The sequence below is a fragment of the Rhea pennata genome, chromosome 13 (genome assembly GCF_028389875.1).
Source record: "Rhea pennata isolate bPtePen1 chromosome 13, bPtePen1.pri, whole genome shotgun sequence".
NCBI lineage: Eukaryota > Metazoa > Chordata > Aves > Rheiformes > Rheidae > Rhea > Rhea pennata.
Genome location: NC_084675.1, coordinates 13545723 through 13571714, shown reverse-complemented (window position 1 = coordinate 13571714; position 25992 = coordinate 13545723). Strand labels below are relative to the sequence as shown.

General features: G+C 33.9%; 1 protein-coding gene across 1 annotated transcript in view; it reads left to right on the top strand.

Moving 5' to 3' along the window:
• The window catches only part of LOC134146046 (transcription initiation factor TFIID subunit 4-like), a 150178-nt gene that overhangs the window by 14461 nt on the left and 109725 nt on the right, over positions 1–25992 (top strand). The window contains exons 3-9 of the mRNA XM_062586179.1: positions 4325–4462; positions 5242–5469; positions 6211–6333; positions 7660–7749; positions 9634–9891; positions 19961–20066; positions 24412–24526. Coding sequence (XP_062442163.1) covers positions 4325–4462; positions 5242–5469; positions 6211–6333; positions 7660–7749; positions 9634–9891; positions 19961–20066; positions 24412–24526 — 1058 coding nt within the window. The remainder of the gene's footprint in view (positions 1–4324; positions 4463–5241; positions 5470–6210; positions 6334–7659; positions 7750–9633; positions 9892–19960; positions 20067–24411; positions 24527–25992) is intronic.

Genomic DNA, 25992 nt, shown 5'->3' with positions numbered 1-25992 from the left:
ATTTCAGATTTTGCAAATCTAAACCCTAAAAATCAAATTCAGTTAAACTGAATTTTGTGTAGCACCTGGCAGATGCCATATGTTGAAAGACACTTGATATTGATAAACTTGCCCCTGCTTTCTTGTTAATATTAGCTTAAATACTATGGGAGCATTTTCTGTCTTCCTGAGATGATTGATAGTGGCTAAGTTGATTGGCAGGACTGTTCACAAAAAGTACAGGTAACATTTGACAAAAGTGAGTTTCTTGCTTTGTAGTGCAGAGATTGAGTTTCTTAGTATCAGGTAGATTGGTACCTGTAGTCTTCATCAGTAGGTGGTACTGTAATACAAAATATGTGTATGCCACAAACCTGCTTGCAAGCATTTACTTACATCAGTGAATTAGCCTGTGGCGGTTCAAACTGCCTTGATTTTTATAAAGCTGTGAATACATAATGCAATACCTAAAATTGGTGTAGTCTTGCTTTGACAATGGTAAATTATCCCCAGATATTTTGAGATAATTTTTCCCTATTCAGATGGCCTGGTTTTCTAAACACAGCCTATATGTTCCTTATACTTTCAAATCTAAAATCAGCTTATGTGTGCACAGCAGATACAACATTATTTGTGCCTGTTTATGCCTCAAGGTTTGCTTCTCTCTCCATTTGTCCATAGCTTTGGGGAAAAGCTGTACACAGGAAAGTTAAGACGTAGCTATTTAGAGAGTGAATTTACTGTATACAGAGTAATTCCAAACTGACTCCTTCTGTGATCAGTTATAATGTACACTGACTGCCTTTGCGCGAAGTGACTTATTCCGCCCTGAAACTGGAGTAACTTGCATTATCTGCATGACTTGTGCAGCCAGAATGAATCTTGGTATATCCACTTTCCAAGCTGGCCAGACGTGAGCCAGATCCAGCTTAAAGCCTTATATCTGCATTTGCTCTGTGCTGTACTCCGCTTAGCGAATCTAGCTGCTCTGTGTGGACAGAGCAAAGTGAGGTCTGCATGCAGAAAGCTGTCTAAGCATACCCTGGTGTCCCTACGGGGATTTGTTCTGGAGTATATACTGTATTCGTTCACGTCTTAGTGTCCTGCCTACTGATTTCCAAGTATTCAAAAAAAGCTTAAACAGTAATTTATATATTTAAGCAGCTGAAAAATATATGATGTGTCTAGTCAGAAACAATACAACTGCATTTGAAAATATGTTCCTTTCCAAGCTTCTGTTGATAACTTTGGAATTTAATGAGCATCGTGCCTTAGCAGATTTAAAGAACATCATGAATTCCTTTAAACTATTCCACTAGAAACTTGATACACTGGGTTATGCCTTTTTTCATATAATATTGAACATTTTCGTTCTCCTTCTGATGGATTTTTCATGAGGTCTGTTTACAGCTTTCCCTTTCCCTAAAAAATTCAACTGTTGGTTTCTGTATCAGAGTTTTTTTTTCGTTTTGTTGATGTGTTTGCATTGGGAGTCCCTTATAGTGCCTTCTGGCAACTTACTGATGTAATTTGTAGATCATTTTCATAATACTTACACATTTCTTCAGGATAGTTCCTTGTTAGATTTCTGATCCACTCATTTCATACTTACCTTTTAACGTTTTTGAGTTTTGGGGCTACATTTGTAAACTGTTGCACTATTTTGTTTGCAGTTCTTTAGTTGTAAGGCATTTTCTTACTACACAACACATTAATAGATTTTTACTGCAATTTTGCATCAAAAGGTTTTAATCACTGGTTATTTTTAAAGCAAAGTGAATTTAGTCTTCATTTTGCACAGTTGGCTCTTGTGGTCTGGCACTGTGAAATGCTATGTATGAAATGTGCTGCCTACTTTGTCAGGTAATATGCTATTATGATACTGAAATTATATATTTCACTTATAAGCAATTTAGTTTTCAAGTATATTCCTGTGATAAATTGTAGGCATTTATTAGCTGAGAAAAACTCTCTAGCTGCCTGTTTGAGCTTTGTATTTGCGGATTTCTGGCTGCAGGTCTTTCTTGGAACCAAATGGCTGCCAGAGGTTTGCCTGGTTATCTGCTTTCTTTGTAAATCCTCACCTCTGGAAGCTGTTACTGACAAGAAGGGGACAGATTCAGAACACAGGCATGCTGTATTTTTAGGTTGGAAACACAGCTTATAAGCAAATGAACAACATACACAATATTTATATTAAATGGAAACATTAATCAGATACATATTGTTTCATTCAACCAGTATTTTAAGGAATTTAAAACTAGTGATCTCCTTTAAAATAGAGAAAAGAAGGATATATTTTAAAAAAGAAAAAGCTTATGTGATCCTTCTTGCAAAAAGACAGACAATCCTACCTATTCGTGATGATGCTGTTTATTGCCTCTAGGCTGCCTCAGTATGGAAGACATCCCAATTTAAGATTTAAAAAAATCTTGAAAGCTATCCAAACAAACAAACAAAAAGGTTTTGTTCAGATGTCAGGTAGACTTCCCCCCCCACTCCTCGAGTGCAGATGATTGATATCCAGTAGAAGATGTTGCTGGACTGATTGGTAAGGAATGCTTGGGGCTTTGACTGCCTATCTGGGCCTCTGTTCCTTCTGGAGATCTCTTAAGTATACTGGATGTTCTTTGATTTTTATGTAGGTTTAATGGACAATATAAGAGTCTAAAATAAGCCATTCTTGGTAAAAGTATTAATTACAGAGATATATAACTGAAAATATGAATCAAGGAAAATGATTTTAATCTCATGAGAAACAATATTGTCCGCAATCTGTTACTACAACCACTTAGAGAATGTATGAATTTTTCTAAATACATGTTTGGATGCAAATCTTAGTAAATGCAAGTTATAAGAGAGTATAAAATGCAAGACCAGCAGCGAATAAGAAGCAAGTAAATTACCTTTTTATTATTAATGCCTATGCAACTTTGTCTATAGGCATTTTGGCCCTCATTGTGCTGCAGTTACTTCATAAGAGAATCCATAAGCGTGCTTTATATAGTTTAATTATTTTGTCGATAACTATGCACACTATAAAAATACACAATCCCAATGGGCAAAAGTTGACCCTCCTTGGAAATATCAGTAAGCGTTAATGGTTGTAGACATTGCCTCTCTCTCCAGAAAAGATGATTTCTTCTGGGTTAAAATTGAGGCATGTGAAAGGGACATGAAGAAATTTTTAAATTGGTTTTGAAATTCTTTGAAAGAGAAATTAACTTGTGCTTTGGAAGGTAAAAGAAAAAATATAGTGCAGTATCTCTCTCTTTTTCTGTGTTGTTACCTGCTTTCAGAGTATACTCAATGCTTATCCACATTTTCAGCAGGAATTTCAGTGCATGTGCAGCTTTGGGTTTGAATGTGAATTTATTAATGTGATGCAGTAGTTAGGTGCTTATTTACTTTATTTGCATGTACAATTTCACTTTTTATGCAGACACCATATTTTTTAACTGTATGCTTAGAATCCTTTTGAAAATTGTGGTCTCCATTTTTAATAACAAGTGTTTTTCTTTTGTTGGAATTGCCACATTGTGTGGCATTATGCATTTCATCCATACATTTTACATTTCTGTTGAATTACATGATACTTTCCCGTTCACATTTTTTGTTCCTATATCTGGTCTGCTGTATCTTTTTATTTGATTATAAGAGATTTCAGTGTATCTCTCCTAATTAAAATAAATTACAAACATAGTGGACCTACTTGTCGTGTAAGAAGAATTAACTGTTCTTCAGTTTCTGTTAGTGAGAGGTTGCAAATCAGTCATTTTCTTTCATCTGCATCCAGTTGTTTCTGATTATAGAATGCGAGTTCTATGCTGGTGGTTCTCAGAATGTTTAGACATGATTTCTGTAAAATGTTTGTATATAATTTCATCTAAATTTGTTTTAAAATCTTTTCTGTTCTTTATATTTTGTCTCCATATTAATTTTTTAAGAAAAATCACTGTAATACATCAAATGGATCTATATATGTTATTGACAACTATAAACTCAAATTTTGATGAGTAATAGCGTCATGTAAATATTACAGCTTAAGTAAAATATCGATGTAACAGTTTTTTCACAAGTAAGATTGTGTTTTTTCTAATCTTTTTGACAGCTGTATGAGAAATAGCTTTTAGGGGAAATACTGCAAACATCTTACCATTGAACAGTAAGAAAGCTCATTTTTGGAATATTTGTTATTGTATATTTAAGAATAAGTTATGGTTAAACATATTATAGTTTTTCTTTTTGCAGAGTTAATAATTATTTGTATAATCACTATTGATAAAAAGCTTGGAGATCAAGTTATAAAGATGAAAAAGTAGATTCCTCTTTTTTCCTTTACTAGCAACCAACTTCTGTGGCCACATCTACTGTCCGCCTAGGACTTCCAGTGCAAGCCAAAGTTGTTCAATCATCTACTACACCAGTTAGTGCTACTTCTACTGCAACACTACCAGGTGGCTCTATTCTTTCACATACCACAGTAAGTAGCAAGAATATAAGGCACAAAATATGAGGGGGCAGGGAAGAAAAGGGGAAATGAAGTTCATAATTGTGTGATTTTTTTTCTAAAATGACTTTGAGAAATGTTAACAAATTGCTTTTATTACAAACATAAAAACAAAAATTAATAAAATACAATCATCTCACCATTACAAAGATATTGAGTGATAGCCTAGATATTTTGTTTGTATTTTTTCCTATTGTTTCTTAGATAATAAAAAGGGTAATATTGGTTCAGTTTTAAGCTGGGTTCAGAACAGCTTTTTGAGGTAGGGTTTTGCACTGTGCCAAAGCATATGTACTGCTGCTGGGCCCAGATTAAACCTGGAAGCTGTATTAGTGCATTTTTGTCATCTGTATCGATCTGTCACTGTAACTGTGGTAGCGGTAATTGGAAAACTGGTGACATAGATCATTGGGAGTTGATGTGCTTATCATAAGGGTCAGTTTTTCAGAAAGTTGTGTTAAACAAGTAATATCAGCATGGTGATATTAAAGAGCTGGATTATAGAAATTCATTTTTAGTGGTCTATTTTTGTAATAAAAAAACTTTTAATGAGACCTTTGGCTATTCAGCATAGTTAAAGGGTGACAAAATTAGGATTAAAGCAAATAACTGAAGTCAGTGGGTTTATTTTGTCAACAAAGGTATATTTGAAAGGAAATGTTTTTTTCTTATCGGGCTTTTAAGAACTTTATGATTGAGTAAAAGATTTAAAAGAAGAGAATTATCTGGTTTTCAATGTAAAATATTAATAGGTATCAGTAGCTGCAACAAGTGCTCCAACTTTATTCAAAACAACAGTAGCAACTGGAACATCAGCTTCTCAACAACCCACAGTAATTACTGGTGGGCAAACTCAAGCTTCAGCGCAAACCCAGGGTCAGCCTCGGCTGCCACTTCCGCCTCATACAACAGCACAAGTACCAGCACAGCCCCAGGTCATACCAAGCTCTCCTGTACCTGGAACTACAGTGGTGTCACAGGTAAGTATGTAGATTCTAGATCTGTCATTTTTCTTAGTATTGTGTAAATTTTTCAGATTGGTTCAGAAACAGCATTTTTTTTCATGCAAGTCCACTATTTGTGATGAAACAAATTCTTAACAAACTAGAAACCCTTCCTCTTATTTCAAGTAAATGAAATACAAATTCTGAGAGGGGCAATAATGGTCAGCTTTACCTATCCTGCCATATACGTTTCAATAGCAAGAAAGCGCTTTCTGTAATCAGAACAATCTGACCTTCAGTCTGTGGACCTCCTCATTATTATGTTCCTGGGCCTCAAAACTGTTGTTACACTGAAGTGTAACACTTCTGGTTCTCAAAGTAAGATAAAATTACACCATATAAAAATGACAGCTGAAAAAATTAGAATATCTGTTTTTACACTGATGAAGAAAAGATTAGATATGATGATGTTTGGAAACTTATTTCTAATCTTATTTTACTGTTGTAGCTGCTTTGTACAAAGATACTGAACCAATCATTTAAAAATTGTTGATTTTTTGTTATTAGTCGTAAGGTATGATAATTAGTTACATAAAGAAGTGAAGAAACTGTTGGATAACTAGCAACAATAGTAAAATAACTGCAGATGTATTTCTAATGTCTTCTGTCTGAATTAGAACCAATTTTGCGTTTTCCTTATTTATAGTGATTAGTGCATGCAGTGATCATGATTTGAATAGCATGCATCTGACTTTTTTTTTGTTTTGTTTTTTACAGGAAATGCAAGAGAATGTGAAAAAATGCAAAAACTTTTTAGCTACCCTTATAAAACTTGCTTCTCATAATTCACCTTCTCCAGAAACATCCCGTAATGTGAAAGCTCTGGTTCAGGATTTGTTGGTAAATATTTAGTTGCCTTTCGTTATATCAGTTATATACTAAACACGTTATTTATGCATGCTGAAAATTATTGATTTGATCATAATTTTTTGCTATACCAATAATGAAGGAAGATGGACTGCATCAAAATGCAAATATTCTATGCATTACACATATTCAGGAATCTGTTAAGTTAGGCTTCCTTTAGTTTTTCGAAAACGAAATCCAACAAATTATTTAATAGGTATTTATGAAAAGTACTCTTGTTTTAATGGATATCATTTGGATCATGTTTATTTAGACAAACACAATAAAATACAAGATTTTTTTTCCTTAAGGATTCATTAAGTTTTTCTTCTTCTAAACCACGGTCTTGTACAGAACAGTAAAAAGCTATAACTGTAACTGTTAAAGTAAAAAGTTATAACCGTAACTGTTGTAACCACTGTATGAACCCTGTACAAGACAGTTTAGTATTTCTAGGACTAAAGGAAATGTATTCTGCTAAGCTGCTGAGTTCAGGTATATATTTGGATTAAATGAGTCTCCTGTATTTATTAAATATCTTATAGTTTTATATAAGTGTATATTTTTTTTTATATATATATATATATATATATTTATATATATATATAAAAATATAAATATATCTTTAATTTGTATATACGTGTGCACACGTATTTGAATATTTTGTATATGTACAGTTTTTATATGCAAATGCACTACATGTATCAATCTATACAAATCCATGTGCATATTTACTGGATTAAATTAGACTTTCAAAATTGGTTTTGAAATTGAGTAAAAATATTTTCCTATTACAAGAGCTAGCTGCTGTTATAGTAGTTTGTATGGTTACTTCAACTATCCAGTTTTGGATAATATTTTATTGGATTTATTTGGTTAATATTTTAATATTTTTCACCAGAAATTGCTGTATAAAAGTTATCAAGAGAATGAAATTACTGAAAAGACTTGAGTGTTTGTGGGATCTAGTTGTTTCTTAAAAGTGTGCATCCCTGAGGGCACTCTGTGTATAAAGGTCAGAGATTCCTTATTTCTGAGCAGCATGGTAAATATATAAATTAGTTCGTGATAGAAAGATTTTATAGCTACAGAGGAGTTGAGTTACTTGAATTTTAAATGTTTTTCTTGATATGGTAGCCTAGCTAGCCGTATCTTTCTATCCATATCTATCTGGGTGTGTGTGTGTATGTTTGTATGTTTATATATGGGAAGTGTGTGTGTTTCTACAGTGTGAGCGTGACAGTTGTTTATGTTCTCATTATTACCTGGAAACAATCAAAAAACTAAACTGCATTGTTATGGGTTCCCCCCCCCACCAAGGATGCAAAGATTGATCCGGAAGAATTTACAGGCCGCCTTCAATCAGAGCTCAAATCATCTCCTCAGCCATATCTTGTACCTTTCCTTAAGGTAACGTAAACATTGTTTAGATAAATTTATGTCAATGCAGATGTCCATACTTGAAGTTTTAGAATATGCTTTTAAATGGCATTAGCTTTGCCTGTCTAGAGCAGGAGTACTCAATTTTTACTTTGTAGTGCTAATTTCTGCTGTGATGGGTAGTTTTACCAAGCTGTATGTGCTCAGCGGACTGCCACGTGCAGGCTGCAGCTCTGCCTGGCCAGGCAGGTACTGCTGCCTGCTTCATGGCTGCGAGCTGTGGCACTGGGCTGCAGCCAGCGCTCCTGGCCAGGGCACCAGACTGCTGAGAAACAGGGGTCTCCTCCAGGAGGACAGGTCTGTTTGGGACCTTGATTTAGGTTTAAGCAAAACATACTTGTGGTCCAGAGCTGAACTGTAGTTACTTCTTGAGTAGCCCTGCTATTTTAGTCACTAATTTTAAGTAAAAAAATGGTTATTCTCTAGTTTGGAAATTACACGTCATATGTTCTGTAGTGAAACTTTACTCTCGTAATACATTTACTTTTCTGTGATAGTAGACTCGTTTTCTGTGATGAAGTACAATATTCACATTTGGAAGAATTGCAAGTTACTTCTATAGAATGCTTCAAGTAATTAAATAACTTCCATATTGTTGATTGCGATCTATATATGAGTCTATATAGAGAGTCATTTCAGTACATATGTAATGATGACTATTAAAAACTAAACTGAATAATACTGTTTAAATAATTAATTATTAGATCCTGTCTGTAAGCTGGGACTAATCTTGTCTATAATTGAATTTCTGCTTTGATAGTAAGTGCATTTATTAATTGTTAGGTCCTAAATTAGTATATGTAGTGGTAAACTTCTAATTCATTCTTTGTACATTAGCTATAATATATACCTGCATACGAACCACGTTTGCCCCAACAAAGCACAACTATCATTTCAAAAGCAAATGCGTTGAGATTTTTGTTCTAGTCCTGAACTTCAGTTTAGCACGGATTTCCACCCTTTCTTTTGTCACTTCAAATTTTTTTAATTTCAATTCTCTCCCCTTCTGTTTTTTCACGATATCATTACCCCTTACTTGTGCTTTTTGCTGCTTATCATTATGCGAGAAGTGACTGCAGAGGAAAATTTTTAACTTGTTTTTTTTTCGTTGAAGTCCTCTCTTGGCAACAGCCATTATGTTTTTAAATAAATAGTAGAAGCTGAGAAGGAGCTATAGGTTGGGTTAAACACTTGAAATCTACGAGTGCTTGGGGGAGCATTCAAAGAGCACTACTAACACATAAAAAATAAAAAGTTTGTTCATAAAGATACAGGATATCCTTTTAGAACTGTATTTTTTGGCTGAACTGGTCTGAACATGAAGCATGCAATAGTACACTTTTCTAATCCAGTCAGAATACATTAGATCAGTAATATTACAGTAAACAACTATTGCTATAGGGCATTAACAGTTAAATCATCTTGTTCTAGGTACTGGAGGCACGTCAGGAAATTGGTGCAACTTGCTGCTTTTAGCATGCAATGGGAATGGAGTTGTTCCTACTGTTCTGCCTTTCCTGTTTCCCTTTTTTGCCCTTCCCACAAGTTCTAGATAGTTGAGTGTTTTAAGGAGGGAGTGTTGATGAGGGGATGTCATATTTTCCTGTTATGGTGGAATTAGAACACATCAAAATCTTTTGTATTGTTAAATTCAAAAGGAAAGCTTACTAAAAATGTAAACTGAACTTTTCCTACTATGAAGTATATTCAATCTGATTTCTTTCTGAGTAATAGACAGATTGCATAATTGGAAAGAAAGCTATATTCTTTTAATTTAAATTTATAGAAAATTTCAAGGTTTTTTTTTTGACAGCTTGGAAATCTGATATTTCATAAACTTTCTCCTGTTTTTAGAAAAGTCTACCTGCATTGAGACAATCTTTACTGAATAGTCAACATTCAGTTTTGCAAGGACAGCCGTCTCAGCAGTCACTTCAACAAACCAAGCTATCACAAGTTTTACCTCAGTCTGCCTCTGGAAGCATTTCCGCTGTTGTCACGACGCAGACAATAGGAATAAGGCAACCAAACAACATTTGCACGGTCTCTGTATCAAATACAGTGCAGCCTCCTCAGGTTAAGGTGGTACAGTCAAATCAGAGTTCTCAACTGGTAGGTACTGTAGTATGAAAGCAAATATTTGAACAGACCGAATAGCAGGTTTTAATGTTAATTTTATTTCAAGTCATTTGGAAAAAATACTTTCTTTTGTTTATATCGTTTTCTGTGATACATGATAGCATCTAATATCATGGAGACTTACCTACATATGCAATCTTTATATATCATCAGTAGTCCCATTAATTTAAATAATATTAATATCTCTTAAATTGAAGAAGGGTTCTGTAGGCTCTTGGCCTTTTTTTTCTGAAATATAGTGATTGATCATAGTGGACCCTTACCTAATTACAGAAGCAGAGCAGAAAGCTTTTCAAGACTTACAGGCAAAAGTGTAACTTTTTATATGTGATTATGTATACTGTTTTGTTTAGATTAATTTGCATTAAAATTAACTGTAGCTCATTTTAACATTTTCTATACATAGTTATAAAATATTATAGAAGAACAACTATCCTGTGCTGGTACATTTGGTCTAGAAATAGTGCCATACCCTGCTATTTAAAAAAAAACTTTTCATCCACGCACATATTGGAAGCTGCTATATTACATGCTTAAAGTCATTGATTTCATAGCATTAGTGATATGGCAATTGTATAGCCATTTATACACTGAGAGGGTGATGAGCTTATCTCACTGTTGTGTAGGAGTGTGTGTGTGTGTATACTGTTATAATTAAACTATATTTAGAATTTCTACAAAGGCCATAAGTTTGTACAGGTATCCTTCTAAGAAAAGAGTTAAGAGTTTCTTTGTATGTGGCTTTCGTGTATATGTGAGTAAAGTACTTGACTTTGGTTTCAAAATCAACTTGGCATGTTTGAGAAGGGTGTATTGAGTTGATGAAAACTTATATTATCAAGATTCTAAAATGCAAATATGATAACGTAACACATTACACTCATCTTTCCTTGAATTTATAGGCTCTACAAAGGAAATAAATAGTGTGTAGAGTGTGTGGGGAGAGAATGTTTGTTTTACTTTAATTTAAATGTAACAATACACAATTTCGAAATATCTGAGCCTTGGGTCATTTGAACCATACAAATGCTTTCTAGCAATTAAATTACTAAATTTAAAATAAAATAAATATAGTTTTAGCAGTCTTCAATGAGCATAGTTCTAAGGTGTAAGAATATCTTTGATTATAAAACATCTGACTTTGGCTTTTATAATACCCACAAGACACACATGGATATGGTCTTGCATTTGAACTTGGCTGCTTTTGTTTTTCTGTCTAGCTATCTGAAATCTTTTTAGTAAGGGCTCTCCCCACTCATTCTGGACTGTTGTCTTATTTTAAAAAGTGGCTCTTGAGCTTTTTGTGACTCCTTTTCAATTTATCTAATTTTATGTAACACTGAATTGACAATAGCTTGGTTTTTCAAGGTAGGGGAGCAGAAACTGGTTGTAATTACTGGCAGTAGGTGCAAAAATTACTCCTTGTCTTGGGAAACTGAATTTCTGTCAGCAGCTAGCTGATTTCTTACAAGAAAGAACATTTATGGCCAGTAATTCCAGCCAGATCTTACTCTGCAGTCCTAGACCAGGTCTATTGCCAGGTAATGCTGTTTTTTTCCAACATTTTGCAACACCCTTTAAACACTTATGTGACTACCAAGTAAGTTGCACCCCAGCTTTTGAGAAACACTGAGGTAGAACAAAAATGTGTTGACAGAGCCACAGGAATTCTCACTCCTGTGGTTAGTTTTTGTGGAGTGTTTTCTGAAGAAGCCAAATTTATGTGGAGACAGCTCTTTACCTTCACATGCCTTTTGTGTGTCCTCTCGCCTGGCAGTGCATACACAAAGTAAACACTCATGACATTAACATGAGAAAAGATTAACAGGGTGACGAGTTACTCTGTTATCTTACTCAATATGCCCGAGCAATATATGGGAGCTGACAACTGCTAAAGTAAAGTATTGGGGAGAGTGGTGTGAGGGGTGAAAGAAGACTTCTGTTGTCTTTTCTGTGAAAAGATGGTAGATCTAGGACTGACTTTTCATCTTACTGGGTGTGTAAGATGACCATTACATTTTCACAAAGGTGGTAAACTGTGCAGAGGAAAACCATGCTTAATATTATTTCTCTGAGAAAATACTTACAAAAAGTGATTACATAAAAGATAACAGGCTTTAGTATTAATACAGGCTATCTGGATTTGTTTTTCAATTTATTGGGACCAATGAATAGAATCAAACGTGTTAACTGAGCACTTTTTAATGGCCCTTGAATTAGTTCTATACAGACAAAGGTAGCATTATAAATTACAGCATTATGAATTGTTACACAAACAGTCTGATAAATCACAAGAGCCATCAACTTACATGCCACGCAAACTCTCCAGCAGCATCTATGTCACAGTAGTAATTGTTTGTAATATTGACTTTCTTGTGGTGACAGCAATCACACTCTTCATGCTTAGTAGTGCTCCCCAAATTCAGAGCCCAGCAAGGAGCTGCTGGCTATCTTGCCTGGGACTTGTCCGGGAGAAGAGATTACAGCTGGCTTGCCGAAGGGTGGCCAGCACTGATGGAGGAACCTGGCTGAGCTCCAGATTCCCCAAGCCTGAAGCTCACTGTAGAGAATTCCAGCTGGCTTTGTACACTGTCCAGCTGCAGAAGGGCAAGCTTATTTTGGAATATAGATTCTTTCAAACCAGCCAGTTTACAGTAGTAGTCCAGTTTATTTTAAAATCTGGAGAATTTGTTAGCTTTTCATTTCTTTTGACTTTTCTGTTTTACAGAAGGGACAGTGTTAAGAGAGAGTCCACAACACTTTTGGAAAGGCATCGTATTAATCTAGATCACTGCATATATTTAATCTATAATAAAGACTTTCAGAACATCTCAATTTACGCCATTCTGAATCATGTTAGTCAGAACGGTGGCTTTTAAAAACTGTTACATTTAGTCAGATACTGTTCCTGTTAGGGTGAGTGAAAAATACCCTTGCAGACTAAGTAGTGGCCATCTTTTAGTGCTTTTAGAGAGCTCATTTAGAAGCTATTTTCATATGTTGTTGTTTTGATATACTGCTGTTAATTTAGAGGAAGAAAAAAGAACATCAAAATCATAGGAAAGCAATTTTTTTATTTGCAGAAATACAATACAATGTGAGTGTATGAGAAGATTTTTAGCAGAATTGGGACTTGTGAAGTGACATTGGCTTCATCAGTTGTTATTAACCAGTGACATAGTACGTTTGCTTATCATTTAGATAGAAATTAATGAAAGACAAGGAGCATATCCATACAACTCAGCAGAGGAGCCAAGATCTGTGAGCTATTTCTGGCTGCTTTGTTATATACAGAGAACCCAAAGTGGTGTAAAATATTGAGATGGTAGCTCATGTTGCTATTGCACCCAGATTTTGTCCCTAGGTCTTGCTCACTTGGCTTTAGCTGTACTGATGTGGTGATATTTCTTCCAGTTGTATTTTGGGCAGGAGACTTGTGCCTTGTTAGCAACTTGAGAGTTCTCTGTACCCTGTCCCGTGTGCAATGTAGATTTGCACAAAGGAGACTTCAGCATTGAAATGTGTAGTGGTAACAGAGATCAGAGGTGACTATTTACCTATCTTGTAGAGTATGTTGAAATCCGTATTCTAAAACTATGGAAAAGCTATTCTGTACAAGAGCTAGATAGTGTTGTTTAGTACTGGTAACTACTACTAGCTAGGGAGATGTAGGTGAATTTTGGGCTAATATTTTATTGATGAGATTTTAATGAGATAAGGTGGAAATCAGTTTGCATAATTGTTCCAAGTGCAATGTCCACAGTTTGCCCAAATTTTCATTCTTAGGGGCTAGATTGAGTGTTACAGCAGACAAAATTTCTCTGAACAACAGAAAAGTTTTTTATTTGTTAAATGTGCTGAAGTTGTAAGGAGGTTGAGTCATGATCAGTTTGCACTTTATATGTTGTGTTGACACTGCATCACAAAGAGAAAGGGCTCCTAGATGTTGAAGCCAATTATTACATTTAACAGATAGAAAGTTAGATTTAAAGTGGTTCGTCTTAAATAAAACAAATCTAGGTATACACAAAGAAATGCCAAGATTTGTGCAGGTCTAGCATTAGAAAAAATGCATTTTTTGACTGCTGTTTATTTCAGAAAATTGAGCATGTTGTCTAGAGGGGATATTTAGACATCTGCTAAGTTCTGTAAGAGTGTTTGTTGCCAAAACATTTTCTGACACTTTTCCTGAGACTGTCATCGTGATTGGAGACCCTCAAAAGGTGAGATAGGTAAGTGGAATCTGGAAATAAGATGCAACTGCAAAATAAGCATCATACTATATGGTGTTCTATGTTCTACTTTGTCTACTATGTTGTACTTTGTACAAAGTACAGCCTAGTGGCAAAAACAAGTTGTTTTGAGTTGTTATCATGGACTAGACCTTGCTTTATCAAAGTAAGGTCTTACTTTACTTTCAGATTTTTTTGGTCAGTACCATAATATGAGGAGAATATCAGCAATAAATGCCATTTTAAAAGCAGTGGAAGAAAATGATTATAAAGGACAGATTTAAAAGCAAAGACTAAAAGATAAGATTAAGAGAATCAAACACATATAAGTTGGTCAAACAGTGACTAAAGGGGAACATAAAGAACATTTACAAATATTTAAGTGTTTAAACATCAAAGTATAATGATAAATTATTTAGGTTGTCTAAAGGAGTATAAATACGAGTAACAAGATAAAATTAAGCAAAGGAGGATTTAGGCTGAACATAAGGCAAAATATCTTCACAGTAAAGCAGATTATTAAATTGTAGATCAGATTCCAAAAGGAAGTGATGAAAAAGCCATTACTGGAAACATTTTAAATTGGATTAGCTAAAATACTATGTGAAAAATTGAATAATAATTTAGGAGCAAGTGGGACAAATGATCCAATGGCTTTTGTTTTTATTTTCTTCATAATTTCTTTGAAAACGAGTACTCAATGGAACAGTATTATGGTCGTATTAGTATTAAAAGTTATATGCTTGTTTAAAAAATGTTTATTTTTTGCTTTAGGAGAAGAAAAGTAATTGCTTATGCTAATTTTGAGATATTGTTTAAACATTGTGACTGTTACTATTGCAGCATAGTAAATAATGTCAAATATGAATTCTTGGCTTATAAAAGGATGAACATTGTAAGTTAATGCTGCCAGATTACATGATAGTTGAGGTTTGATATGACATTTATCTTCAGGAGTGAGTAGACTGATAAATCACAAGTGGCATAGCCACAAGTGAGTTAGCAAGTGTTTACTCATGAGTGAAGATAAATGTCATCCCAGACCATAGCCATTCTGAGTTTTGTACATTTACAAGTTAAGTGGCTTATTATTTTTTTTCTTCCACAATATTTTTTAAACCTAGTGAGAGGAAAAAATACTCAATACAGGATATATTTTTCAATTTTATTTTTAATTTCAGTTGTTTAGAACAGTTTCTGTTTTCCATGCTTTTGTTTTTATTGCTGTATTTGGTATGTATACGTGGAATGTGGTTTATTAGTTCAACTGGTCAAGCTTTTGGATGAGGTACTTCTGTTGCGTAGTATGTTTTGTATAAATCAAGTGAAGCTGTCTTTTCAGCCCTTGTCAAGTAAGGGGAAGCTTATCATTGTGGCCCTGTACATCTGCATTGGCAAAGGAGCAATTAGTTTGTTGAGATTTGAAAATTCTTGACGTCAAAACCTTAGCAGTGAGTTCTAATCTAATTATTTTAAGATTTTTCCTTTTCATCATTTGTAGGTACTACCTTTCATTTTTATTTAACATCTCACATTTAGGTGAGAGAAAAAGAACAGATATTATCAAACTATGTGCTTGGATCCATTTTATGTGCTTTGATTTTTTTCTGAACCTGTATCTATTAGTCATTTGTGTTGTTAATTATTGGTCTATGTTCACATCTGGAATCTGTTGATACTTTCTGTATGGTAGAATATTCACACTGGTCTTGGTATAATATCACCTTTTTGCTTAAGATTGGACTCAGAGAACACTATTGCTTTATTCTCCTATACTTATTGAATCTAAGCTTTTCAAAGAAGAGTCTTAGGGAAAGTGGGTATTCCAGCTGTTACTGCTTTGTTATTCTGATTATCAGTAATGTGATTGTTAAATACCCTCTTTGCATCTTCACAAGTCTGCTTATATGGAAACACCTTTGCCTGGACATCCCTTCCATCTTACATATGTGAAAATAAAGTGAACCTTAATAAATGGACAGAGCAGTAGTCTGTTGAAGCATTAAAGAAGTGAGCAGAAGGAGCATGTCTGGATTAGCAGACTGGTGGTGTATTTACATTATCTTCATTAGCGGAGTGGAGAGAGAATGGATGAGGGAGAAGTGGGAAGATTAAAGGGGGAGAATACTTCCTTATTGCGAGAAATGCACATGCTATTTTGTAGAGAAATGTTATTTTATAGAAAAAAAAAGTTTACTTGGAACATAGTGCACTTAAGGAAGTAATACTATGACTTTCCTGCTTCAGTGCATTTCTTGAAGAGTAGCTTAGTAGATGATTCTTCAACTTTTGATAGACTGATGAGGAATAAGTTGGTCTGTGATAGTATTTGCTGACCTAGTACTGTCTTGATCATAGTTGTAGTAGTTTGTAATTTTGTTATTTTGCAGACTCATTATCAGTCTCCAGCCAATGGCTGTATCACATTAAATCTTGTAGGTTTTTTATGTCTTTGTTGTTATTATTTGGCTGTTGTGCTTGCTGTCTTCAGAGGTGGAAATACTGAAGATGACTTCCCTTCTATTTAGGAGAGAAGGAAGATAAACTGTTTCCATAGACTTTGAAGACTAGTTTATGTTCTGTCTTGTCACTTTTCTTATTTAGCACTTTTATAAAATCATTACTATTATGATTATGGACATAGTAGCAGAATCATGTAGGTTGGAAAGGACCTCTGGAAGTCTTTGGTCCAATTCCTGCTCAAAACAGGTTCAGTTACACTGCGTTTGACCACCCTCTGGTAATTTTTTTTTTCTTACATTGAATTGAAATTTCTGACATTCTAATTGGTGTTCTATTGCATCACTTCCATCCACCGTGTACCTCTCAAAGAGTCTGGGTCCATCTTCTCTGCATCTTCTAATTAGGTAGTTGTAGACAGCAATGAGATCTCCCCTTAATTTTTTCTTAAGACTTAAGTAATATCTATGTTAGCCTCAGTATACTAAAAACATCCACTGCTCTGACCTTTTTGTCGCTCTGGATTGGTGAATCGGTGCTTAGGAACCGGTGTTAGGATTAAGACTGTGCATTAGCTGGGCAACAGCCATTGTTCATGTTTTTAGGCTTGAGAGATGTAAAAATAACCATCTCTCACTGGGACTAGCTTATTAGCAGTACCTTGTTCATTATCTACATTTTCCAGACCAAGTTAGGATTTAATGGTAATGTTTATGCTGTGAGGAAAATAGGCAAGGGAATTAGAACAGTTTAAATTAGTTTAATTGATGAAGGGTGGTTTAGATTTTTAATCAATTTTGTCACAGCATCAGTTGCTTCTGATACATCAGTTTTTCCTATGTCCATTACTTATTTTCATCTGGAAAGAAGTTTGCACCTTCTGTTTCGAAGACAAATTGCTGCTCTTCATTCCTTGATCATTTCCAGATCTGAAGATGAGTCTATGTTGAAAGATCCTTGAAACTATTTAGAAACTGAAATATAACAGTGTAAAATGTGGCTCTGAGTTGAACTGCAGTTGTTACTTTTAGAAAGTACATGCTGGCTGCTGATCAGTTTCTGTGTAGAATTTAAAATGTTGATTCTGATCTTTTTTTCCACTTTCAGCCCTTATGTGTATGTTGAGGTTTTAGTTTGGTATTTGTTAAGGAACATTTTTCAAATATATTTGATAGTAAAAAAAAAAAAAAAAAAAAAAAAATTGTCATTATTTGTATCTTTTAAAATGATTAAATGCTGCCCTATTTACTGACCCACTTTTTTAGGGCATTCACAGGAAAATGCTGATCAGGTAAAAGAATTTGATTCTGAACTCAAAAAGTTGTTAGCTTAGTTGTTAGCTTTGCAGAGGAATAACCTAGTCACAGAAGATTAGTGTAATACCAGATAATAATTCCATGCACAGGTCACACACCTCCCTTTCAGGCCTGAATTTCATCTAGTTAAGATATGGCTGCTTTTCATCACTATTCTTTGAAAGCTCATCCAACTGACAATTTTCCTCTTAACCTCAACGTAACCTTTTTTGACTGCGGACTAGTGTGTTTCCTTACTTATTAAAACACTTGATTTTACATGTAAATTGTTTTCTGTGCATCAAAATTCAGTCAAATTCCTTTCTCCCTCTTTTTTACCCACTATCTAAATTTGTTTCTTGTTTTCAAGCATGATAGCTATTTTATTCTTATCTTGTATATCTCTGTTTACTTCAAGTAGATACTTTGCATCAAGACTTTCTGCCTTGATTTATATCTATTTGCTCGATTTCTCTGCTTAGTACAAGCATTACATTTTTCTTTGGTGTCCATAGTTGAAGCTGAATCCCGAACTTCTTTTTTTTTCCCCTTTTCTCTTTCTGCAAGGTAGCTATGGCCAATGGTTCTGGTAACAGTTCTGGATGGTAACCCTCCACAGGTTTATTGCCACCTCATGACTTTTAATATTTCAGCATGCACAAGATACAGTTTCTGAACTTCAAAATGGGCCTACTTGTTCTTTGTCCAGCCTACTTTAGCAGTCTTATTCCCTCAGTAATTTTTTTTTTTTAAATAGTTTCACCTCTCAAGGGAGTCCTTGGTTTCTGCTGATGGAGCGATTTCTGATTTGTTCCCTAATTTCTTCATTCTCTACTTTTATGTCTCATTTGAAAATATTGTTTCTCCTTTCCTTTTCTCCATAGCATACTTTGAAGTCAGAGATTTGGCCTTACATTATTCAGCTAAATAATATATTTTTGTGTACAGTTTGTAAGAGTGATGCAGACTAAGGCCAAATAAAGGTACACTATTTCCTGTTTGCTTGATATAGCGTATTCAATTAGATTGCAGTGTGTCACATTGTCTTTCATGAGATAATAATGTATTTTATGGGTATGAGAAAGGAGTCTGTTATTCAAAGACAGTAAACTCATTACAGGATGGGAGTAATATAGTTGTCTGTGAAAAGTACATGACTCTTGAGTTCTTCTGGACTATGAGTTGTGGTTGTAATCTTATTTTGTAATACTATTTTAATCTATTTGCTAATATTTTGCTTTTAAAGTTTATTCATGCATTTTTTTTCCAGCTCTGCAATGTCCACATCTTTTTGAATCTTATGTTCATTACGTCTGTCCCTACCTTGTTCCTTATTTCATAAACATATGTTTTGCTATCATTTAGACCTGATTCTTACAGGTTTTCTTTTTGATTTAATTTATTTATGGGTCAAATTGTAGTTTCTTACCCAATTTCAGTTCTGCATAAAGACTTCAGAATTTGGCTAAGTATGAAGTGAAACCATGAAAATACCCAATTAACATTTAAAAGATAAACAGTACATGATCACCACAAAACATTCTCTGTATTCCATTTTGTGTATATCTGACTTCGGAACCCATAATATTTTGGAATTTACTTTTAGTACATTTTTTCTTTAAAAAGCATAGACATAGTATATAATGAAAGGCAGTTGTGGGTGGATACCACTAAAATTAGTGCAGCATTTTCTTCTACAAAAATACTGTACTTCCTAGTAAAATTTCTGAAGACAGAAGTCTAAACTTTAATATTAACCTCACTTCTTTGAAATTTGAAATATTGAAAATATATTTTTGATGAAGGCTGTGACATGACATTTGTGTCAAATATTTGATTTTTTTTAAAAAAGTATAGCAACAAAATATGTATATATATATATATATACACACACACACAACCACATGAATTTACATAAATATGACTTTTGTCACTAGCTGGTTGTGGTTTAGAGATCCATATGCTTATATCAGTAATTACAGGTATTCGTATATTTACGTTGTGTGTGTTTGTGTATAAAGAATATAATATGACTATACTTTTTTTTAATAATAGCAGATTATCCAGTCAACATCTGCTCAAACTGTGAAACGAAACCCTGCTTGCCAGACTACCCAGATTAGGATGCCAGTGGTAATAACTCAGACCATTAGACCACCAGGTATGGGTTTAAATATTTTAGTGAGATTGTTACCTTTGTATGAATTTTATTGTAATTGCAAACTAGTAGCATGGGAAAAAACTTGCAACATTGACATTGGCAGGCTTGACATTTATTTTTACTTCTTACTGGCTGACAATGCCTTTGTTCACTGTGCAGTTTTGCCATATTTCTGACCAACACATTTAAATTTTGAAACTGCTTGTGAAAGCTTAGTGAAAAACTCAGCAGTTTTTCATGGAAAGTTCTGAAAGAAGTCAGGAACTTGACTCTTAGTGTTCTAAACTTGTAACTCTGGACCAAGAAAGAAATACTACTACCTTTTTTTTTTTTTTTTTTTTTTTTTTTTTGGTGAAGCCAAATATCTCAGTTTAATCATCCTGATTTAGCTCTTACCCCTGAAGCTGGACATGATAGTCACTATCTCTCCTTTGACAGAGGTCAAGATAGGACTCCTAAAGAAACTTTTTAGTCCACATGACCTTTTTTTGATTATGTTTATTTGCTATGTTTATTTACTCTTTGGCAATGTCAGAGACTGAGTGCAGCAACGTGACATTCCATAACTTGCCAGAGAATCAGAAATACAGTATTATACATGATTCACCCTTCTGTCCATGCATGGATGGATTAACATCTGACTGCTACATCCTACTCTTTAAGAGAGTTCTTGAAGCCTTATTACTTTCTAGTAAACATTTACTTGTTTCTTTTCACCACTAAACTTATTACCCTTAGTTTTTTGTTTGTTTTTTTTTTTTTTTTTATTATGTATGAGAGTATTTCTCTGGATGTGGGCATTTAGATAAATGAGGGTTTGTAATGGAATACAGAGCTTATCATCTTCAGATAATGAATCTGAAATCAAATTAATTTAAATGCATATATAAGCTATTGCTGCTTGTATGACTTTATTGCTTGGTCTTTTATGTTCTCCTTGGGTAGAGGGATCAAAAGTCTAATGATCAGACTTCACAGCGGTTGATGTTCTAGTTGGTCCATTCTCTTCAGAGACTTCAAAGGCTGAACAGACATGGAGACCAAGCTGTCACTGTAATCCTATTCACTGTTTTTTTTTTTCCAGGTTAGGAAGAAATGCATTTACTTATAATAAGTGTACATTTGATAGTACTGACACTCATGTCCTGAGTTTATTAACAGGAAAAATATTTCATGTCTTACAGTGCGAACATTCACTTTTGAACCGTAATGTGTCTGAGTATGAAGGCTGATTTTATTTCTGTGCTTGTGGAATAGTGTGTCTCTAAACCATGGGTGTCAGCAGTGTGCCAATGATTTGCATGGCATTGACACCTGTCATTTAAATAGTTGTTTAAGAACACAAATTTATTTGTGAAGGTCATTGATCAGCCAATGAGATAGTAACAAGTTAACTGACTGTTTAAGGAACACAACTTAGCTTTTATATAGAGCTGTACGTAGATAACATTTGTAAAAGCCCATTAATGCAAAGCCCTGCTTTCAAGTGAGCTTATTCCTATTTACAAGCTTATTTAGCCCACCACAATATTGTTTTAAGTGCTCACAGCCAGCGATCAGAATGGAAATCTAGAAAATGCCCCACTGTAAAACTATTTATTCTGCAGCCCATGTGTGGAAAAGTCTACCTGTGTGCAGCTCTAAGAAATACCACTATGGCATATTGTTAGATACCAGCACATTTTTGCCTTGATGTATTGTTAAAACTCTCTACAGTAAACTGGTGTTATATACCAGCCTATCCATGTAGAAGAAAGTAGAATACTGGAATAGCACATAGTCTGTGTAGAAAATGATGGTAGTATAATAGTGTGGAGCATGACTTCTTAAGGATAGTTATGCCAGAACTGAGCTGGCTTTCACAAAATGGTGTGTTTCACTTCTCAAACAGGAGTAGTTCTCCTAGTGTAATACATTAACATTAATGCATCTTATTGAACGAATTGTAATGCTTTATAGAACACTAGTATTGATGATGTAGGCAGACTCTAAGAACTTTTATGCTGATATAACTGTATCCACACCAGAGGAAGTAACATTATGATTATTTAGGAAAAATTCACGCTTCTTTATTGAAGTAGTTGTCAGAATTATTATACTTCTTATCACATCTTCTTCATCACATCTTATGGATGGGGGGAATTGAGCCAGAGGGTGAAGTTATTAACCAGAGCATTCATTGCAGCTACTTAACCTATATAGAACTAGAACTAGGAACTTACAAGTTTCTGAATTTTGGCTTATTTCTCTAGGTCATGCTGATTGCATTTGAAGCAAGGACCCAATGGTGAAAGACTCTGTATGTCATTACCAATCCCGTGAAATATCTAAGCCCACAGATTTTTCATTTTCAAAATATGCGCAGCTTCATAGTGTAAATCTAGGTTTTAGCCATATTTGTATCTAACTGCTTAATTGGGCCCAATTGTTATTTAAACCAAAAAACTAGTATATCATCCCCAAACCTATATTGATATCATTTGCAACATCCATTTAAGTAGAATTATATATAGAGAGAGTGAAATAAAGTGTGACTAACTTTTTCCATGTCCAGTGTAGACATACTGTTTTCCTGACGCTAAAAAATGGACTGCTGTGTTGCTATATCTTTTTGATATTTTTTGGATCAAAAGTTAGCATCTGTAGGAAACAAACCATTGGTGTTAATTCTAAAGGAATATAGTATTAATTCTGGAGGAATGCTACTATCTACTATCTACCTCTACTTTAGCCATTGCAATAATTTTCATGGCTAATACATTTTCAGTTTCCTAAATGTAAGTTGTTGCATGCTGAAATTTGTTAATTTTTATTACTGTATTAATCATCTACTCTTCCAACTCACTTTGTAGAAAAGCTTTTGATTATGTCATCTAGAATAGATAAATGATTTTACCGGATTATTGCTATTTGGGACATCTCATGGGCCTTGAATATTCTGATGACAAAATGCTTGTTCCCCATGCTTAGAGCCTTTTTTGATTTACTAATGTTGGGAGTCTGCACAACAGTTTCTTTATACAGACTGAAGAATTGAACAAAGCCTGTCAAATTGTTTTTGTTTTGAGAATATGGGATGAGGTTGATAAAGACTTCAAAATAAAGTAATACTGGATTCATTCAAGGCTGCTTTTGTTTTTTTTTTAAGCAAAGAAGTGTTATTAAAAAGATTTCTTAGTTCAGATAACTATATTATGTTTTTAGAGCTCATGAAAGAAAAATAATTTAATTCCACTAAGGTTTATAACATGACTGTTTATATAGAAATGAGCCATCAATGTGCAAGAATAACTCCATGTACTTTTTAAAGTGTCTCAAGCACTACATGTATGTAATTCTCAATAATATTAACTGAGAGAAATACAAGAAAAAGATGAAATCTTTTAAATGAATTATTACTTATATTTAAACTTTCACATACCAAAAGATAGGTGGAGATTAAAGGAAACAGACAAAACATAACCCAAGAAAAAACAGTCTTAAAATATATAAGAAGTAAAGGATGACTTAATCCAAAAGATTGATTTGTCAGTGCTCGAGTCCAACTGATACTATTTTCTGGTAATGATAACAACCCAGCTCTGTTGATTTACTAACCAGCAGCATAAAATTGTTGTTATTTTTATTAGATTTTTTCAATATCTGATAGAAATTAAATATCTATTTTTTGATTTACTTTCAGAAGAAGCTGAAGGTTTAATGCATTTTGGCTCACTTAGAATCCCAATTTTTACTTATGTGCATAACTTGCAAAGTTTATATACAGGTATAAAGTACTTTTAGAACAAGAATGTAAAAGACAGCCTTTGAGAGGGGGTTATTTTAAATTTTACAATAATATATTTTCCTTCACATATAGAACACTCAAGAATATTAAAAATAATATTTTAAATTCTGAAAATACATGCTTTTCACTGCAGTAGTGAACAGTGAATGAATATGTAAGAAAATGTAAAAGATGGTTAATATCACAGTACTTTGAGTGACTTAAAACATCTGTATTAAGAACACTTTAAATTCTGTTTCTTTATACTGTCCAGATTATATAGAAGAGTGGTTTACTGGCAATTGCAAACACATTTATAGACATTATGTGTACTATAACCAGCTATGACTAATGGTTTTCAGTTTTAGAATCTTCTGTATTTTGTAAATATTGAACAAACTATAATGTTAATACAAATTTTATGTTTTAAGTTTTTCTTCTTCAGCAATATTATCTTTAAAAGTAATAGCTTCCTTTTGTTTGCAATTTACAGACAGTTAAATTTAGTTCCTGGACAGAAGGTTCTCTGATGTAAATTGTCTAAGACAGCTCATAATAACATTGCTTGGTGTTTTTCAGGCACAGTAGGGAAGGCACCAACAATACAAGCCAGCAAAAGTCCTGGGGGCTTCGGTGTTCAGGTCTCTGCAAATCAGAAAAACAAGCTGAATGACCCTGGAGGTGGCTCTTTCAGGTAAAAAAAAAAAAAAAAACATGCAGAGGGCTGAGGGAGAGAAGGAGGAGGTCTTAAATATAAAATAGAATTTAGAATAGGCTTAACACCAGAGGGCAGTATTTTACAATAATTCCTGACTTTTCTCACTTTGATTGGATAACAATTTTCTTATTTAGTTCTATTAAAAGAAAGAAAAGGGGGACATGGTTCTTGAAGATTTTTCTCTACATGCAGTTCTGAATATTTAGTAAACCTTCACTTCTGCAGAATCTAATAAAGCTTCTGGTAAATGAAATTATGTATATTAAGTTTTAATAAATACATAGATGTTTTTATGCATCAGATATTAACATTCTTATGGGACCTGTCTTGCTGAGAAGATGCTAACTGTGATGACAAAGCAGACTGTTGAAAGATAGATAGGCTTCTGCAGCTATCCCCTCATCAGCCTAGAGTATAGTATGTTGTTTTGGTGGTTAGTGGTTTTTGGCTTATTTTGTTTTATTTTTAAACAAGAGAGAATCTCCATTGCTTGCTTTATCTGTTCTTTGTGGGATTAGTTAGGCAGAGGAGGTTGAGGCAGACTTTTGGTTTCTGTAGTGGCCAGGTGCTGTGAAGGTTCAAACCAGCAGCATTGATAAATTGAGCTGCTGTATCACTTCTTCTGTAGTCAAAACCTCTATTGACATTTCTTTTTATGTATATTTTGAGTATTTTTACTATTCCTGGTGAAAAGCTAATGTTATATTTACTACACTTTTTTTTTCTACCTTCTTTTAAGGTAGGAAATGTAAGCACCTGATGTAAGTACATTTTATTTGTGTTTAAGCATTTTCTTTTTGTTCCTGTTACTTTGTTAAATTATAATACATTCCTAGATTTTCATATTCTTCTTCTGGAATTCTTGTTGCTCCAACATTGTCAAACCAGTAATTAATGGACAAGCTTAAAGTTTTGCAGGTGAAGTAGAAGAGAATTTTTAGCTCTTTGTGAAATATATCTGCATTGAGGCATGTCAGTATTGCAGCTAATAGTGGTAGTACTTAGTATTAATCTAGAAGCAAAATCATTCAATTTTTTATCTTCCAATGCTTTTGCCTCCCACTGAGTATTTAAATGATTTAAACTGTCTGTTGGGTTCAATTGTGCTGTCTTAATAAGTATTTTTTATGTTTGTAAGCAACACGAACATTTATTCTTCCTTAGTATAGCTTTCAATTTTACATACACCAAAAGGGACAAATTTTTTTTTTAACTGGATGTTGTAAACTGTGCCAGGATTGATTCTTGCATTCACTTAGTTTATACATGGAATATATTAGGTTAGTTGGAATTGTTAATTTTCCCTTGGGGAGAAGCAAATGCTCAAGGCACTGATTGATAAATCAATAAATCTTTAGTGAGTTTGGTAAATAAGCTGTCAAGGGTGTATGTCATTTTTCCTCTAGAGAACAAATTTTCATCAGAATGAATGTATTTGTTTC